General features: G+C 41.7%; 1 protein-coding gene across 5 annotated transcripts in view; it reads left to right on the plus strand.

The window, feature by feature from the left end:
• CFAP206 (cilia and flagella associated protein 206) overlaps positions 1-18,324 on the plus strand; it is a 42,128-nt gene extending 23,804 nt beyond the window's left edge. For 4 of the 5 annotated variants that reach the window (XM_038761337.1, XM_038761341.1, XM_038761342.1 and 1 more), the window contains 10 exons: positions 899-989; positions 2,631-2,819; positions 4,226-4,384; positions 6,412-6,620; positions 7,728-7,847; positions 9,616-9,814; positions 12,169-12,309; positions 13,472-13,665; positions 15,635-15,778; positions 17,927-18,324. In XM_038761337.1, coding sequence (XP_038617265.1) covers positions 899-989; positions 2,631-2,819; positions 4,226-4,384; positions 6,412-6,620; positions 7,728-7,847; positions 9,616-9,814; positions 12,169-12,309; positions 13,472-13,665; positions 15,635-15,778; positions 17,927-18,154 — 1,674 coding nt within the window. In that variant the 3' untranslated portion in view covers positions 18,155-18,324. The remainder of the gene's footprint in view (positions 1-898; positions 990-2,630; positions 2,820-4,225; positions 4,385-6,411; positions 6,621-7,727; positions 7,848-9,615; positions 9,815-12,168; positions 12,310-13,471; positions 13,666-15,634; positions 15,779-17,926) is intronic. The other variant, XM_038761339.1, reaches the window with a different exon arrangement.
• The last annotated feature ends 260 nt before the right edge of the window (positions 18,325-18,584 follow it).

Raw genomic sequence — 18,584 nt, forward strand, 5'->3', positions numbered from 1 at the left:
GAATCATAATGTAAAAGAATGCAGTTTACAGATTAGAATGGTGGGCTATAAAATCAAGGGTCCCGTTGTTGTTTTTTTAATCATCAAAGACTAGTCGTAAATCTGTGGTTTGCCTGCAGTCTTTGGAGACTTTCTCCTTCAGGAGGAGGTGCCCTTCTTTCTGGGTAGCTCACCCTCAGGTCTCATTCCTTTACTCAAAAGAATGCACCCTGCAGGGCCCTTGAATAATGATACTAGTACACGGTTCTAATCGAAATTTGGAAAAGTGGCTGGGATCTAAGGCCAGGCCAGGTTGGGGTGGAAGGAGAGCCAGCCTTAATTTCAGTGGCTGAAGTCTTTTAGTAGAGTGGAATCTCGCTTGTTCTCCAGAGTCTGTTCATGGGGAATTTTGCCCTGCTGAAGTGGTTCTCTGACTGAAAAGAACACTGACCAGTGCCCACTTCCCCTTTTGCCCCCGCTAACACCCAGGCAGAGAATAGCACCCCAGCCTTTATTTGACTCACCTGTTGACTGCATTGTCACTTCCAGGTGCCAAGAGCAGCTACCTGGGTTGCCCCTTTAGGTTACTGCTATTGCTGGACTCCTGATGACACTCCTTTATATTCCCCCATCCTGATCCCCGATATTGTTCGGATGGCAGGGGCACATGAGGGGGCTATCTTGGGGCCATAGGACCCCAAAGTAGAGGTGGCAGGAGCTGAACTGGAGTTGTAGCTACTGGCACATCCTCCCTCCATGGCCCAGTAATGAAAACTGTTGTCAGTAGCAGGCAGAATGGGTCAGGGGCTGGGCGGTGGCGGGGGGGGGGGGGGGGGGGGGGGGGGGTGTCCTTTTATTAGATTCAGCACAGGTGTTTTCAAAATTTAGAAGATATTCATTTGTGCAATTTTTCTCCTAGCTCTGTGTTGGCAGACTACTGGATAAAAAAAATCCATCCCTGGACACAATTAAGATGCAGGTTTACTTTGACATGAATTACACAAACCGAGGTAAATGCACTTGAAACCTAGAAATGATAACTTTTCCATTGCCTGTCACGTTTCCGATAGGCTGTGTGATGCACCATGGCTAAAGTGTCTTAAAAATGTTGTAAAAAAATCTTAAAGGATGTATCTTTAAGGATATGGTGGAATTTTGAGTAATTTCCTATTTTTACTGGAAATGTAATTTAGGGGGTTTATGGAGGCATTTTGGAGTATTATCAGTATGAATATTGTATGGGAGATATTACAATTAAATTGCAGTATTAAAATTTAATTATAATTTAATATAACCTTTAAGCATCACCATGTCATGAAAAAAAAAGTCATTCCTTTGGAAAGAAAAATACAGAGTTTCACTTAAAATGTGTTAAGTTTATATGTTACTTATGGTTTGTTTTATCTCTTCTTTTAGTGTTGTAAGAAAATAAAATTTTAGCAATGGAACACTACATAAAACATATGTTGGAGATCAGGGTTGAACAGGGTCCAGGAGCCACGTCGGGTTTAATTTTCAATCTGTTCCAGGGTGGGGCTCCCAGCAAACCTGTCTCAGGGCTGAAACCAGGATCTAATTATTTCCTAAGATTAATGACCCGATTTTTTTCCCCCAAGGGGTGTGTTATACGCAAATAAAACTACAGCACATAATGAGGGGTAATTGTTCATATCCTTTCTTTAACATTGTACTTAGTAATGATAGTAATAACAGTGATGGTATTTGTTAAGCAATTACTGTGTTCCAACCACTGTATTAAGAGCCGGGGTAGATAAATGATGACAACAGTAAAGTTTTAAAGGCTTTGTTAAAGGCTTACACTGTGCTTGCATTGTACTAAGCACTGGGGTAGATAAAATAACCAGCCCCTGTCACACGTGGAGCTCACAGTCCAAGTGGAAAGGAGGAAAAGTATTGAATCCTCATTTTACAATCAGTCATGTTTATTGAGTGCTTACTGTGTGCAGAGCACTGCACTAAGTGCTTGGGAGAGTACAGTACAACAATAAAACAGACGCGTTTCGTGTCCACAACGAGCTTACAGTCCATCGAGATTGGGTCTAAATTTCCAAAAAGTGGAATTTTAGTTTGGCTTTAAAAAATGATTAGATCTTACATATTAGAGTCTAGATCTTATAGGTGAGGAAACTTGAGGCACAGAGAAGTTAAGTGACTTGCCCAAGGTCACACATCAGGCAGGTGGTGGATCCAGGATTAGAACCCAGGTCCTCTGGGCCCCAGGCCCGTGCTCTTTTCACTAGGCCACGTTGCTTGTTGTTCTCTGAATCTCAGATAAATTGGACACTGAAATATGATGTTTCTTGAAGCAATTATGTTTGGTTTGCCTTTTATCTGTTAACTGGGAGACATCAACACTGTTTGATAGTTCCTACCTGACTGTGTTTCACCAAATTCTATCATTTATATCACTGGGTCTATGGGGTTGACTCTTTGTTTTTATGCTGATGTGTCTGTAACCGTTCTGATCGTATTTAAAAGAGAATGCCAAAGAAAATTTAGAGGATATTTATGTCATAGAAATTCTGTTGGTTTGCCTAGTGTTGCAGGGCATTTTGATTTTAGATGAGAACAGAATAACCTTGTCTACTAAATATTGTTTGTGTGAAAGATATTTTCTTTTTCCTGTCCAGAGGAATTTCTTGATGAACATCATCGAGTCCTGGAAACCCGATTAGGCGCCGTTAGCAGAGAAATCACAGATAATCGGGCTCGTTCTAGAGATGAATTAGAGAGTCTCTACCGAAAGATTGTCAGCTATGTGTTATTGTGTTCTGGACTTGGGTCCCCTACAGATATCAAAGTTGTCAGAGAAGCAACAGGTCAGTATTCTAAAGCTTTCCCATTCTTTGGAAAAAGTTGTAATGTTGTGTTCACAAAATGTTGCAATTGACAGCTCTGGAAATTACGCACTGTGGTTACTTACAAATCAGCTAAAGCCCAGACGGGAAATAGAAGCTCATCTCAGGCCGCTCTTTCCATGTATGTCTCCAAAAAGCTATTCATCTGAAAAAAACCGATATGTTAATTTTTCTCAGAACTAGAGGAGAAAATCTGTGACTAGGAGCATTGGAAGAAAGGTTAACAGCAAGTAGGTTAATTTAGCGAGGCCAGAGCAGCAGTCTGTAAAAGCAAGCAGTCTTTGAGATGAATAGGAGAACAGGTTCTTTCCCTGCCCCTGGGGAAAGATTGAGTGGGAAGGGGTAGTGTGGGTGAAGACCCTCCCTTCCAAGATATGCCTCCCTTATGTTGTACCTTGGTTGAGATTTAAAATGCTACAAATTTCAAATTTTTATAGGCTCAGCCTATTTCTACTTAACATCCGGATGAGGGTACCATTTCGACACAGACTCTACCTCACACTCTTCGCTCCTCATTCTCATTTCTGTTGCCTCCGACCCCTCCTCCTGCTTGGAACTGCCTCCTTGTGCAAATCCTCCAGGCCACACTCTCCCCAATGTCAAAGCTCTTTTGAAATACCACCTCCTTCAGGAAGACCTCCCTGATTAATTTGCTTCCTGAATAGGTCCTCTCTTCACAATTATCACCTCAGCATTTTGGAACCACCTTTGCCCACCTTTGCCTCAGCATTTTGGAACCATCTTTGTGGACCACTGTCCACATGGCGACCGACATATACTACCTTTTAACCACTCTCTCATTCACATTTAAATTCTTGTATTCTCCTAGTCCTCCTATTTGTAAGTGATTTAGTGTTTGTCTCTCCTGCTAGATTGTAAGCTCCTTGGGAGCTTCGAGGAGAAGGCCTTTCTTATTATTTCCCCAAGTGGTTAGTAGTGTGTTTTGCAAACAGGCTTTCAGCCAATATTATTGGCTGGTTGATTGATTAGAGCATATTGCACTTTGGTAATGGGGTTTTTGATTATTAAAAATAGTAGTCATAAGAATAGTATTTATTAAGTGCTTACTCTGTGCGTAGCACAGTTCCCCTCTACTATTCTATTCCCTCAATACTCCATCCAAATGTTGGAACTTTTCGTTCAACCACAGTTGACCAGTTTGATTCTGCAAGAAACGATTTGTGTTAAATTCAGCTGTGATTCTAGAGAATTAACATCTAATATTCTATTGTTGTTAAGTATTCTTACTGTTCAAATGTGTATCTTTGCCCTTTTCTGCTGAAAGAAGAAAAAAAACCCACGTCTGGCCGTTACTCTCTGATGGCTGTGATTTGTCATTTTTCCCATGTGATTTTGGTCTCTTGCAGCTGCTCTGCAGAGTGTTTTTCCTCAGACTGAACTTGGAACCTTCCTGTCCCTCAATAAGAAAGACAAGGAGCGCCAGCTGAAAGAATTCACCATGATTGTTACAGGAATTAGGTTATTTAACCGAAGCTGTGGAAAGGGAGGAGAAGGCATTGATGATTGTAGGTACAATTTTGGATTCATTGCATAAGGTCAAATAACAGTAGCCCTGCCTGTAAATGCATTTTGAAGGTTGAGTTATGACATTTAAATTAAAATCCCTTCTGTCCAAGGGGTCAGAAGTTCCATTACTAGATACCAAATGCATCTTTTGTCAGAGGATCTGAGAGTGATTAGCAAGTGTTTGGCCACCAGCTGCCTCACAAGGTGCTGTGGGGAAGGGTGACAGACTGGTTGGTGTTCGAGAGAGGGTGTGACTTGGAGGGGAGCGCTGTGAACAATTATCCTGGACTAATCCCCTCCCCTCCTCCGTCACCCTGTTTCTCCCCCACTCTCCCAGCCCCTCCGTGCTCGTAATTCTATCTTGGCATCCTGTAACTGTCCAAGGGACTCAGACTACCATCTGTACTTTTGAAGGTGTATTGTTTTTTAGTAACCCAGTGCAGTTAAGCACCTAGAGGTTTCCTCCTGGGCTTACGAAGAGAGCCCGGGGATGACAGGAGAGGCAGCTGCAAAGCCGAGGGCGGCTTCTTTGCTGACAACCTGCTTCGCTCATGTCCGAGATCCCTGCTGGGGTAGGACTGGGAGTTTCTAAGGACAACAGGTGAAAGCAGAGGCTGGTGGGAGCAGCACTGCACAAGGGCTAGATGGAGAGTAAGAGTGTTGGAGCTTGGCCCTAGACCATCCAGCAGGCCACAATTAGAGGTGAATTGACTCTCTTAGGGAAGAGACTAGAAAAAGATTACAGCACTGAAGGAGAAACTAAAACAGGGCCAGGCAGTGCAGAAAGCAACCGCTGCAGTGCATTTAGGGACAATTTTTACATGCACATAATATGGGAGTAGTCCTCAGGCATGCTGTAGGCAGCCACGTTCATAAACACGGATGAAATTATTCTTTCAGCAGTGTCACCTTTGAAAGGCAGCAAGATTTCTCTGTTTGGCTCCTGGGAAAGACAGTCTTGTAATGCTTACAGATCTGGTAAACACTAAGCATGTGTAAAGGTGACTTTCCCTTTGGGCTACCAAACCAGTTCTACTTTACTATTTCCTTGTCTTTTTAATGTGTTGTCTGTAGTAAATCTCTACTCTTGGTTTTCTCTTTCCTGTGGCTGAGAATAATTGTTTGCATATAGCCTCCTAAAAGGTCTGGTTTTGAGAAGAAAGAGCGTATGATTTGCAGATGGAAGCCCAAAGCCCATCTGTCTCACTGTCGTGAGGGAACTGTGCTAGAATGAACCCCTTTAAGTGAATCCCGGTGTCAGAATACCCTCCTCCCATTGAGAAAGTTCAGCAGGGTTGGGGAAAGCAGGTTGTCTGAGAAATGACTGATTCAGCACACTAAGAGGTAGCTGAAGTAGACAAAAGAGTTGCCTTGTTGCAAAAATGATCAATTTAGACCCAAGCAGAAGTGTTTCTTTATTTTAGTAAGCGTTGACTAAATGCCATCATTATTATTATTATTATTTTGAGTGTCAGTCTCATTTTATCTCATCATCCTTGTGAGATAGGCTGGCAGTCATTTCCGTTCTCTCCATTTTCCAGGAAGAGAAACAAGCACGTACAGGTTCCGGGATTTTTTTTCTTTACTTCTGTTTCTGGTCCCTCGTTTCTGAACGTTTAGATTTCTTTCTAGGGAACTGCCAGGTTTGTTAGGACATTCGAGAAAAGTTTTTGTAATCTGTGTAGACATTAAAGTATTAGAACTCGCTCCAGTTTTCATAGAGATTTTATTTTTGAAATCAAATCATTTATGCGGCGTTTTAAAATTTCTTCGAAATGAAAGTTGGCATTAGAGATGCTGTAGAGTCTATTTTAGAATGGGTAGTGATGCTTTATGGCCTTTCAGAAAGTGCTTTTGTGAAGAGGTATAGGCAGTGCTATATTGTGTGGCCTAGTGAACTCTCTCCCTCTTTTGCTCCCACCCTTCTTCTACCACCTGATCTTGTCCCCGTGCCTTTTTCCCCAGATTGCTTTTCTTTATTTTTGTTACGCAAACTGACGTGTCTCCGTGTAAACTTTTGCAACAGTGCCAGCCATTCTCAATGAAGCTGTTCCACTCACCACCCAGCATCTTGACTCAGAACTTCAGACAGCTCAGAACCAGGCATACTGTTACACAGCTATCCTTGAAGCGGCAGCAGACAACCCACTCCGAATCGTGGAGCTTGAGCCATTAAAGATCAAAGAAGCACTGTTCAACATGAGGCAGTATGAGGTTTTCCTTCATATCATCCTGGTGAGCGCGTATCTCGAAGGCTGACTTCTTCAGAACAGATTAATGTCATGGGCTCTGTGGGCTTAGGCAAATGGGAGGACCAAGCCACTCATTTTTTAAGGGAGCCACATCATCATCATCATCATCAATCGTATTTATTGAGCGCTTACTATGTGCAGAGCACTGTACTAAGCGCTTGGGAAGTACAAATTGGCAACATATAGAGACAGTCCCTACCCAACAGTGGGCTCACAGTCTAAAAGGGGGAGACAGAGAACAAAACCAAACATACTAACAAAATAAAATAAATAGAATAGACATGTACAAACAAAATAAATAAATAAATAAATAGAGTAATAAATTTGTACAAACATATATATAACATATAAAACATATAAATATGTTTCATATGTTATGTTATATATATGTTATATATATGTTATATATATAACATATATGTATATATGTATATGTGTGTATATATAACATATATGTATATATGTGTATATATGTGTTATATAATATGTTTTATAAAAATATGTACAAACATATATATAACATATAAAACATATATACAAACATAGCCACAGTAGTCATACGCATTAGCATAGACCCAGGTGTGCTTAAGCAGTGCAAGAATTAAGCAAGAAAGAAAACCCCTAGGAAAATCATCAACTCAGGCCTGGAACAGAACTTTTTCAGATTGATGCTTCCCACCTCCTACACATCCCCGACGTGATTGCGGTGTGGGAAGAACTGGCAGTTTTCTTGGCCGGCTGATGATTTAGAACTGTCTTGAAGGCTAGGCTACCCGATTAAGGGTGGGTGAAGCTAATTGGTATTCCCGGCCAATTGAAAGTGTAGGAAAAATTTATATTACTAAAAGTGTGCCTAGAGGCCTCAGCAGTTTAAAATCAATTGATTAACCAAAAGCCAAGAGGAATTAATCCAAAGTGTGGCTTAATAAGGATGGATGTTTGGAAACTGTGATGTAAGTGGATAATCCTCAGGTTTAGCTCAGAGATGCAGAAGCTCATGAGTCTGATTTTCTCCCACCTTAGTGTTTCATGTCAATCTCGATCCCGTCCTGCATGTGATTCATTAACATCCATTATAATGTCCATCCAGGCAGATGTGATTACCTGTGCCCAAGAGGTGGAAATGATGGAAAAGCAATTAGCAGCCCAAACGGAATATTTAAAAACTGTTGTTCAAGCAAAGACAGCTGTACCAACATCACAGGTTTATGTAAGTATCTAGAGATGATATTATCAGCCTTTAAATTAGGTGAATATGCCTTCTGAACAACAACAAAAAAATGGATTAACCAATCATTCAGTCCATCATATTTACTGAGCACATACTGTTTCAGGGCACTGTACTAAGCCCTTGGGAGAGTAAAATATAAGAGTTGGTAGACACATTCCCTTCCCACAATGAGCTTACAGTCTGGAAGGGGAGCCAGGCATTAATATAAACAAATGAGAGTGTTATGGATGCATGTGGGAATGCCAATATTCTAGCCGTCAAATCTATGAATTACGTTTTCTTTATGCACCTAGTACAGTGCTCTGGAAACAGTAAACACTCAGTAAATATGACTGATTTGAAACTAGTGCAAGATTTTAAAATAAGTAATTGGAGCAAAATATGAAGTCATAGAAGGTGCTTTGCAGATCGAGTCCTTGATCAGTTATAATTTGTCATATTTGCTCGCTCTCATGGCAACACTTCCCAGTTCTGAATATAAAGGGGTTACTCTGGCCCAGGAGTTATGAGGCATAAACTGTGTTGTAGGTCCCCTGGCCTTAGTGAAATACACTGTTCTGGACAAGTAAATATATGAAGAACCAGTTTTCCAAACTAATTGGTTCTAAGACTTGTTCAGATAATTGAAAATTTGTATAACCAAACTGATGCAGATTTTCTGAGCACTAACCCACCCATCTTGTTTGGTTACTCCAAGGAGCTTTAGTTCCTAATACTGTTTGGTTCTGATAACTACCAGTAAGATAAGAGTTGCTTTCTCTTGTGGGTAAGCGTATGTTGTCAACAATAAATTATTGTCATCAGCAGACTACCTCTCAGGAGCAGTGGTTTTGTTTTGGAAAACCAGTAGAAACCTGTGACTCACTCATTAATGTTTGAAGGAATACTTGTGCACTCCCCGATTCTCCTCACCCTCCTGTCTCTGCCTGTCTGTCCAGGGCTTTGCCTTTTTCCCTCCAACTGCCTCTACCTTTCTACCTTCCCCTTGTTTAGTCAGTGACAGTAAGTGGTAAAGAAAATGCCAGGGCATCATATTTGAGAAAAGCTATTCTGGAATAGAGGTGGAGTTGTTGCGGGTGGCGGGGGAGGGAGAAGAATAAGTGGTGTTGTATCATCCCCACCATTTGATGAGCCTCACAGGCCCTGCCTTTTCTGCCATCACTGTGATCTCACTTATTCCAGGGAATCAGGAGTAACTTCCTGCTGTGGATGCAACCAGAGCTGGAATGGTGGACGGAGCAGCACAGAGCCAGAATTGGGGGATTATGAAACAGTATTTGTCTTGTCTTTCTCTGACCAGACATCTGGAAATTTCTCCCTGGAAAGTTCAAAATCAGTTCACACCTCTAACCAGAAAAATTTGTGAAGAAAAATGAAAATGAATCTTTTTTTCTTTAAGGAGCCTCATTTCAGAAGAGACTCTTATGAATATTGCTTTCTTGCATGAACTCATGTACTTTTTTATCTGTATGTAGATGAGGTCTCTTTAAAAATCTGAGGCGTTAAAGTAAAATGCACAGAATGAAAGTACAATATAAAATCAGGTTGCTTTTTCATACTCTGGGGTCAATATCTTTCCTTACGTACAAGTCACTTACATCAACATGTAAGCCTAGGCAGAATTTGCCCCTCTTTGTATAATAGTCCATTGGTTTTTATTAATTTTGCCAATTTGACTTTTAATCTTATTGCTTAGATAGTAGAATGTTCGGTTTTTAACATCTTCCTCTTCTCCACCCCACCCCAGCCCATCTTTATATCACTTTCTAGTTTATGGACCAGCTTTCAAGATGAGATTGTGTTGATTAGTGTCCTCAGCAATTTGACCACTCACCTGAAACCATTCTTGGAAGCACATGCTCAACTCTTTCCTGAGGAGGTGATGCAAAAACTCCTTGAGGGATTGATTGTGAAAACCGATGTGGAAAGATTAAGAGAAAGCCTTGGTATGAGACTTTGTTGGCCATTTTCTCATTCTCCTTTGAAATTCTTTCCCAATTTAAAATGTCTGGCCTCTTCTTTTCTATCTTCTGTCCTTCCTTTACACTATGCCTAAGTTTGGGCTCCATTCTTTTTTAAGGAGTGTTCCTTGCCAGAGGCCTGGGGAGGATTAATGAGATAATGAACTGCTATAGAATCAAGTTAGTTTGGGTATAAATTAGGCACTTTCAGAGGCCCATTAAAGTAATTCTTTGGGTGGATTTATTCCAGGCCAGTCATTCTCTTCTGAGCCTTGGAGAAGCTACTTGTTTGGCTGTGCTCTATAAAGAACTAGAAGACTTTAATCAGAATTAACGTAGGGGAGAAATACCATCACCAAAGGAGTATTAAATTAATCCAGTTTGGCGAAGAGGGGAAGTTGAATTCACTTTCAAACTGCTTAGTAACCTTTCTGGAGTATTTTCTAATACACTCTGTCTTTATGGGCCATTTAGGATCATTTTTCAAATTACTGCTCCAGAGAGTTAACTCGTACCTTAGTGGCCTAAAGGACTCAGCGCATTTCTGAATGTGTCAAATTTACACCCAACTTAGCTTAAGCCTTTGGGAAAAACTGACATAGGTTTTGCAAATTGTCTCAAAGTCATTGAGCAGAGAAAGCTATGCCCAAAAGAAATAATATTTTTTGACATCATGATTAAAACAAATCTGAAAATGAATGTTAACATTCAATTTACTTTGTGTCACTTCACAATAGTCTTTTTTTTTAAACGGTATTTGTTAAGCACTTACTATGTGTCGAACACTGTTCTAAGCGCTAAGGTAGGTACATTTTAATGAGGTCCAACACAATTCTGTCCCACAAAAGAGCTCACGGTCTAAACAGGAAAGACAACAGGTGTTTAATCCCCATTTTATAGTTGAGGAAACCGAAGCACAGAGAGGTGTAAATGATTTGCCCAAAGTCACACAAACAAGCAATTAGCAGAACTGGAATTAGAACCTGTGCTCTTCTCACTAGGAGATGCTGATTCTCATTTTTTTTTCCTTATTTTCCCCAATACTCCTGACTAGATTTATGTCCTATGTAGGTGGTTGTGTAGTCATCGACTTAATAATTTAATAATTTCCATTAGGTATCTGTTGGCCCCAGATGTCACTATACAAAAGGAATTCAGTCCTTTCCACTCAACTTCCTACAGGTTTACTGCTTCCAGAGCCGAAGCTGAGATGCTTCTGGAACCGTCCTCCTAGGCCTAGAGAGTTAAGGAGGATGCCCTGCTCCTGACTCACAGTTCTGGTCCTGACAGGACGTGGAGGTCAAGTCCATCTCTAAAGAACACTCAGGTCTCCTGTAATGCTGGGGTTATGTTCTGGACAAACCCCGGGCTAAGGAAAGTTCATGAAACAGAACGTCTGCCCTGTCCACCACTGCGGTTGTGCACAGAACTGTTTCTTCCACCACCACATCATGTTTCCTTTCCAGACAGACCCGTGTTGTCAGAACTGTTCCCTAATTCCCGGACAGCCACACTACCTAGTGAAAATTCACACTGTCAGAACTGAGGGGGCCTCTCTTCTTGTCATTCTGTGAACCCCATCTATGCCTGCGGTGCCATCCTAGAGTCTGTAGCTGCACGGGGTCTTGTTTTGAACCCACATCACCTGTCAGTGGCCACAAGCTAGACACAGCTACACACGCTACGTCTGTTCTGAAGATACTTTTCCCCAGTCTGCATGGACAAACCTAACACAAAGCACCAATTTAGACCAGCATTTTTGCTTTCGCCTTTGCTAGTCCCACCTCCAAACTTACTGTAAGACCCCCCAATGCTAGCATTTCCACCTGATGGAGAAGCTGCCCTTGAGGAGTCTCCTCACCCCTCTTCCAAATTCTTCAATCACCCCACTCTGTGACTGCTATAGCCTGACTCCCACCAGAGATAAGGTGGAGGGGGTAAGAAGAGTTAAACTGCTCACACCTTGGGAACAGCAGCCAGTTGGGTCAGAACCAGGCCCAGAGAAGGGCATCATGATGTTTCCTCTGCACAATGAGCACAAGCTCTCCATGCTGAATTGTGGCAAAAAGAACTAACATCAAATTCCATAATGTTTGCAGGCTAATGTATCCGATTAAGACCCAGGGAGAAACTGTAAAATTATTTCCGTCCACTATTTGGTTTGCTTCAATCCAAGAGCTCTGACCCCGTTTGATTTCTGAAGTCCTATGAAATCCTTCAAGCTGAAAAATGATAAATGACCGGCAAAAAAGTTACCCTTTACAGTGAGTTTCCAATGAACTGGTCTGTTGTCACTGGGGAAACATATTCTTTTTTTTTTCCCCTGCCTCTTCTTTTAGGAACGAAAGTAAATGTGTCTGATTTCAAGCATCTAGACTGGCTTTTTCCAGAAACTACAGCAAATTTTGATCGATTACTGATACAGTACCGTGGGTTTTGCGCTCATACATTTGCTACAAAGTTTGGTCTCCTTCTCCCAGGTAGGCGCTCTAAGAAAAGATTGGTTCCATTTTCTCAGTAGAAGTTAGTCTGTGTAAAGTCTAAGATGTTTTGGATAAATTATCGTTTATAGAAATAGTTTAATCAGCAGGTGCCAGAAGTAATAATAATATTTATTTACAGATATTTTCTGAAAATCTTGCATAAAAGACAACTCATTTAAAAAGACTGGTACTTTAAAGGACAATTTTAAAATGTTATTCAATTTTGAAAAAGATTGGTTCTTATAAGATGAATACATTTGAAAACACAAGAGAAGGGATTGACTGAAGTGTAGCCTACAGAGCTTGGACGTGGCAGAATTTCAAATGCAAAATTTGCCAATAAATTTCATGAATCCAGAGTGGGTGAGGATGTAGAGTAATAATGCAGAGGAACCAAACGCAGTAGGGATCGCTAAGGGGTGGCGATTGTCCGCCCTCCTATGCAGGAGCCTTTTAGTGAGCACGGGTGAAAGTAAGTCCGAACAATCCGGAACGGAATATCAGGAAAAGAATATGGTCCAGATCACCCATACCACTTGGAATTATTTCCGGGACTGTAAGCTCCTTGAGGTCGGGGATCGTGACTGCCAACTCTATTGTATTTTACTCTCCCAAGTGCTTAATATAGTGCTCTGCACACAGTAAGCACTCAATACAATTGAGTGATTTTTTTTTTAAGTTAATTTGAACACGCTGACCAGAAACTCCAGAGTAACACTGGGGCTGGGCCACTCATCCCTGGCACCTTGAGATCCTAGGAACAGATCTAGTTCTGAGGCGGCGCATGGGGCCAGGCATGCAGGATGCCAAACGGCCAGTTGGTCACCTACAGCACTGTCTGCTCCCACAGCGAGCCTGAGTGGGAGCCTCCAACCGCTTCTGCCCCTGACCCAGCCTGAGGACCAGGTTGTAGTGTGGGCTGGATCTCCTCACTCCAGGTCTGAATACCTAGCCTCCTCCCCGGAACACAGTGTCCAGGCTTATCAGGAGATCCCGGCATATAAAGGAGGTCTGGTCCTACCCCACTTCCCATATGAGTCATGTTCTATTCGCATCTCGAGGAAGGGACCCCATATTCTGCCGAAGGGAGATCCATCTGTGCCTCTTTCGAATGTCTTGCCCTGGATGACTTCTCTTCTTGGCTCTCTTCACTCGCCAGGAAATCCTGCTATTGGGATCTTGAAGTACAAAGAAAAATATTACACTTTCAGTTCCAAGAAATCTGCCTCCGCCTTCGCCCAAAATCCAGATCAGTTCATAGAGTTAATTGGAGAACGGGCAAAAGAATGTGCAGAACTAATTCAGCTTCTCGAGCTCCACCAGCAGTTTGAATCCCTAATTCCTTATTCAAAGGTAGGTGGGGCTAAGATTCTCTGAAACAAAGAAGCGTAATTATTGGAATAAGCAGTGCTGAAAGTAAAAAATTCCAGCTGGAATATGGGTGGCTTACGCTGCTGTTGCTCTGCCCTGCCCGGCTCCCCTGCCATCTCCATCCTGGTGACTTGTGGTTGGCAGAGAAAGTGGCAGTGACTTGAGTGAGCAGGCTCTGGGGTGGTGGTGGGGTTAGGGAAAGCTAGCCAGCCACTGAAGATGACACCAGGCATGCAGAGCCTCAGGGCAGACTGCTGTGGAAGAGGCTAAGGTGCTGGCAACCAAAGAGACAACAAACAGGGACTGGGGCAGGGCTGAGGCATGACCACCCCTTCCTCTCTTCCAGTCCTGGCCCCACATTGTCAAGGGTGCTGCCCCCGTAATCTCCGCCACCCCCAGGACAGCCGTTGGGACTTCTTAAACCAACACCAAGTTCAGGCTGGTTCTGTGTTACTTCCAGCACTGGGAGTAAGTGTTAAGCACTTATTCCGATGGGCCACATTTTAACCTCATCGCGAAAGTTCGTTTTTTTTTTTACTGCATTTATTGCTCTTTTGTCAGAGGAGCTCATGAAAAACAGGTTGTTTGCAAATATAAAGATGAGTCTCTTAGTTTCCGTGTGATCCCCTAAGCTGAATGTGGCCATAGGCCCTGCGGTCGCTGTTGGGCCATTGGGATCATGGCTACAGTTTGGACCCCTACAGTTGACTGTAGACCTCCAGGATGTCCCTGCCTTCCGTGGAGACAGAAAAGTGGATCCAGTGACGTGGGTCAGGGGCAGTGGTCTTTAGAGATATAAGGCGATATAAGGCCACTCCAGACTCAGAAACTGCCACTGACCTTAAAGGGCTCTCTGCTTCCTCCAGTGTGGTCAGAGGTTGGTGTAGCAGCAGAATCGCTTGACATTATTCATTCATTCAATCGTATACATCATCCAGGGCTGCCTACTCCCATTCCAAACGTTCCCAAAGAATCCAACATCAATTCTAAGAATGTACCCGATGGAGAGCTTGTTCCAAAAGGAAGCCATTTTGATAAGGACCTCCTCTGATCAGTGCAGACTTTTAACAGTGACAGGGTTATAAACTATACCAATCTATTTACAGAAATGTATTTTTATTCTAATCGAACAACATTTCGAAACAGCCTCAGTATGGAATGTGGTCTTTCAACATGCTTATTATTTAAGTAGTTTCAATCCCATTTTATTCTGAGCCAAATATGTGTTCAAAGGAAGACAGAGAACTAGAACAACTGCCTTATATTTTAGAATGTAAAGTCAAGGATAATGAGAAAGTATTTAGCTCAGGAGAGTGAAGGAAACTAAGTACACGTCAGCTGTTGCTATTTTACATTGCAAATTCAGTTTTGGCAACCTTAGATTAGAACTGCCTGCTTGATTTGCCAAGTTCTATTTTACAGCTTTCTGGTGACCTCAGTTTTGACTCTTTCTTCCTGGAAATGAAGATTTGTTTTCTAGTAATTGGGCTACATAAAATGTGGGCTTGCAGTTTATTCAAGATTTAATTGTCACTAAAGTTTTCTTATGTATGCACTTTAATATACAGAAAAATTTTAAGCACTTTAAAAAGGAGCTTTTGGAAACCTGTACTCAAGAGGCATCATTTTTGTGTAACCACTGCTGAAGAGATGACAACTTCTTTGGTTATAATTGAGGATAATTTTCTCCTTTTTGAGTCTTAATTCCAGCTTTGACTGAGGGAAAATGCCACCAAGATTCATCTCCTACATCACAGTCTCTAACGCAAGCACAAAGTGACAGTGTCCATTAAAGTTACAAGTGCTAGCTCACAGCCGTTATTTCTGTTTTTCTGTTAGGGGTTTTCAAATATTCCATTTTCATATTTCTTTATTTCACCATTTCTCTCTCTGAACTAAGTAATCCTGTTTTGTCTGTAATGTTTCTCCTGTTTTAAACTCACTTCTTCAGGTCAAAAGTCTGGACAAGCGCTTTGTAAAAGCAGTCACCAGGTGTGACAGCAGTTCCCAGACAGACACCCACATACTGCAGCCAACTATTGTGAAGTCTTATGAGTGGAATGAATGGGAGCTGAGAAGAAAAGCAATAAAACTGGTTTGTAGCAATATAAAGTGCAAGATTCCATCTCTCATGTCATTGGAGGTGCCGGGAGGGAACAGAAGGAGGGATTATTTCAGTGAACTGAAGTAGCCTCTCCATTTGCTCCTGGCCATTTCAAATTATTTTACAAAAGTACCTTACGTAGCACATGACCTCTGGCCACATCTTTAAACTAGAAAATTGCCTCCTAATTTCATGCAGAAACAGAGATGAAGCCAAGTAGATTTCAGAGCTCTGATGTTTTAAACAGTTAAAACTGTCTTCAGGTGCAGATTAAATTTCTGGAAATAGATACATTGGCATGAGGTTGTGCACATTCAGAATTGTAATAAAAGTCATATTTGTTAACTATTTACTATGTGCCTTGGCACATAGCACTGTACTAAGTGTTAGGGTAGGTACAAGATAATCAGGTTGGTCATAGTTCCTGTCCCACTTAAGCCTTACAGTCTAAGTGGGAGGGAGAAAAAGACAACAGAAGTGTTTGGCTCTCAAGAACGGTTTATAGGTGATATACACTTACAGCCTATGATTCTCTTGTAAATTATATATGCTTTTAGGGCTTTTGTAATTTCTCTTCTTTGCTGAACAAGAGAATCTTGCAGTCTTTCTGAATATGCAGTGGCAGATGCCATTATCGTGAAAACAAATGGCACAAAATTCCTATAACCTCCTCCCTCTGTCTTCATCCTTACCATCTCAGTTACTTAGCACTTGAGCTACAGTTGCTAGTTTATGTTGTTAAGTTTCTGTCATTTGTACTTTCCCTTTGTTCCCCTTTAGATGCTTAGCTCAAGGACAGAGACTAGTACTATGCACAGAGAAAGTACTAATTCAGTGTTGTTGACTACTGACTGGCCACTGATAGCTCAGCTGCTGGCCCAAAACACTGGTGGCCTCTTTAAAGTGTTCTAAACGAATAAACTTGCAAATTCAGGAGAATTTTGCTTTTCGATTTATCCAGCAATTTATGTTACTGGAGGTTCTCTTCCAAGAGAGTTTTGACAAAGGATTTTAACGACACCGCCCCCCACCCCCCAAAAAAAAGTAGAGGGAAACTTCTATTTGGGCAATTAATTCAAACATTGTCATTTAGCTCAAACATCAATTATGGAGTATATTAGATTGAAAGAGTTCTTTATTTTTGTACACTATCGGGCCTTTTGTGTAAGATCTCACAGCTTTGTGTAATGTTTAGGGTGAGTCCTTCAAAATTGCTTGGGAATCTAAGTGAAATCAAACATAACCAACGTAGGATAGAAAAAGGGCCATTCAAAAACATCCCAGCATATGAATAAAAGAGTCACGGGATGAGACCGATATTAACTAGTATCCCATGATCACCCTTCTCTTCCCCTCAGCAAAACAGAAGATCAGAGCGTGGCAAAATCCAAGCAGGTTCTCATAGAGTTTTTAATTGAGTGGGTGAATGCTGGAAGAGTAAGTCTCATCTCTCTGCCATTTGGAGGTGGTCTGAGGAGGGACAGTAGAAACACACGAGAGAGTTTTGCTGTTAGCCCTGCCTCTACCCACTCCGCCCTAGGGCACCCGAAGAGAACTGTTGGAGGGCCTGTGGATGGCTGTGTCCAGGGTTCGAATCCTCACAGCAGACAGGAGGGATCCTGAACCCATTTCCAGCAAAGACTATTGGTGGCAGAAGGGAGCTTCCCTCCCCTCTGTCATTCAGGAAGGCCTCAGCTGACCCCTATTCTATTTATTTACTATTCATTTATTTCTTTATTTACTACTATTTATTTCTTTACTATTTATTTACTACTATTTACTATTCTATTTATTTTGTTAATGATGTGCATTTAGCTTTAATTCTATTTGTTCTGACGACTTGACACCTGTCCACATGTTTTGTTTTGTTGTCTGTCTCCCCATTCTGGACTGTGAGCCCGTTGTTGGGTAGGGACCGTCTCTATATGTTGCCAGCTTGTACTTCCCAAGCGCTTAGTACAGTGCTCTGCACACAGTAAGCGCTCAATAAATACAATTGAATGAATGAATGAAAGGGGTAATGGGCCTTGTGGAGCTGCCCCAGTAGCTAGAACTCGATACTCCAACGCGTTTCTGTTTGGGGGGTCATTTCATTCAAAATGGTATTATTTCCCTGATTTGTTCTCTCTTGTTTTTTAGGCTAATTTGCGCCAGAAACTTACTCACTCCGTACAGACTAATCTCAGTCACATGAGGAGAGACAACAGCTCACAGGTTTACCCACTGAAGGATGTTGGCTCCCAGACCAAGCGCGACAACTGTAGCAGAGTACCAAAGCCCCAGATTTATCTAGCTGGTCTCCGAGGAGGGACGCCGACCACCCACATGATCAAAGTGAACTTAACCAGAGCGGTTGATGAAACTTAATCGGTGAACACATTTTGAAAATATCACACTGGACTGCAATAGAAATTGATTGGCATAATTTAGAATTAGGGAAAAGAAGATCATCTCCTACATTTAGAAACAAGCTAAGTAACTAATAAGCCAAAATTATTTTCTATATTACACTTGCTATTAAACTGGAAAGAAGTATTCCTTGTTCCAACATGTTTAGATTTTTTCTGTGTAAAAAGCTACCTTAGGGTTTTTGGTTCTGGGAAATTCAGAGGACTTAGATATTTAGTCAACCTAAAATTATTGTTAATTGTTATTATTATTGTATTTGTCAAGCTAAGTGTCCAGCACTGTTCTGAGCACTGGGGTTGATCCATGTTAAGCAGGTTGGACACAATCCCTGTCCCAAATGGGGCTCACGGTCAAAATAAAGGGATTGTAATAGGAAATGGTTGAATTA

This window comes from Tachyglossus aculeatus, chromosome 19 (genome assembly GCF_015852505.1).
Source record: "Tachyglossus aculeatus isolate mTacAcu1 chromosome 19, mTacAcu1.pri, whole genome shotgun sequence".
Lineage (NCBI taxonomy): Eukaryota > Metazoa > Chordata > Mammalia > Monotremata > Tachyglossidae > Tachyglossus > Tachyglossus aculeatus.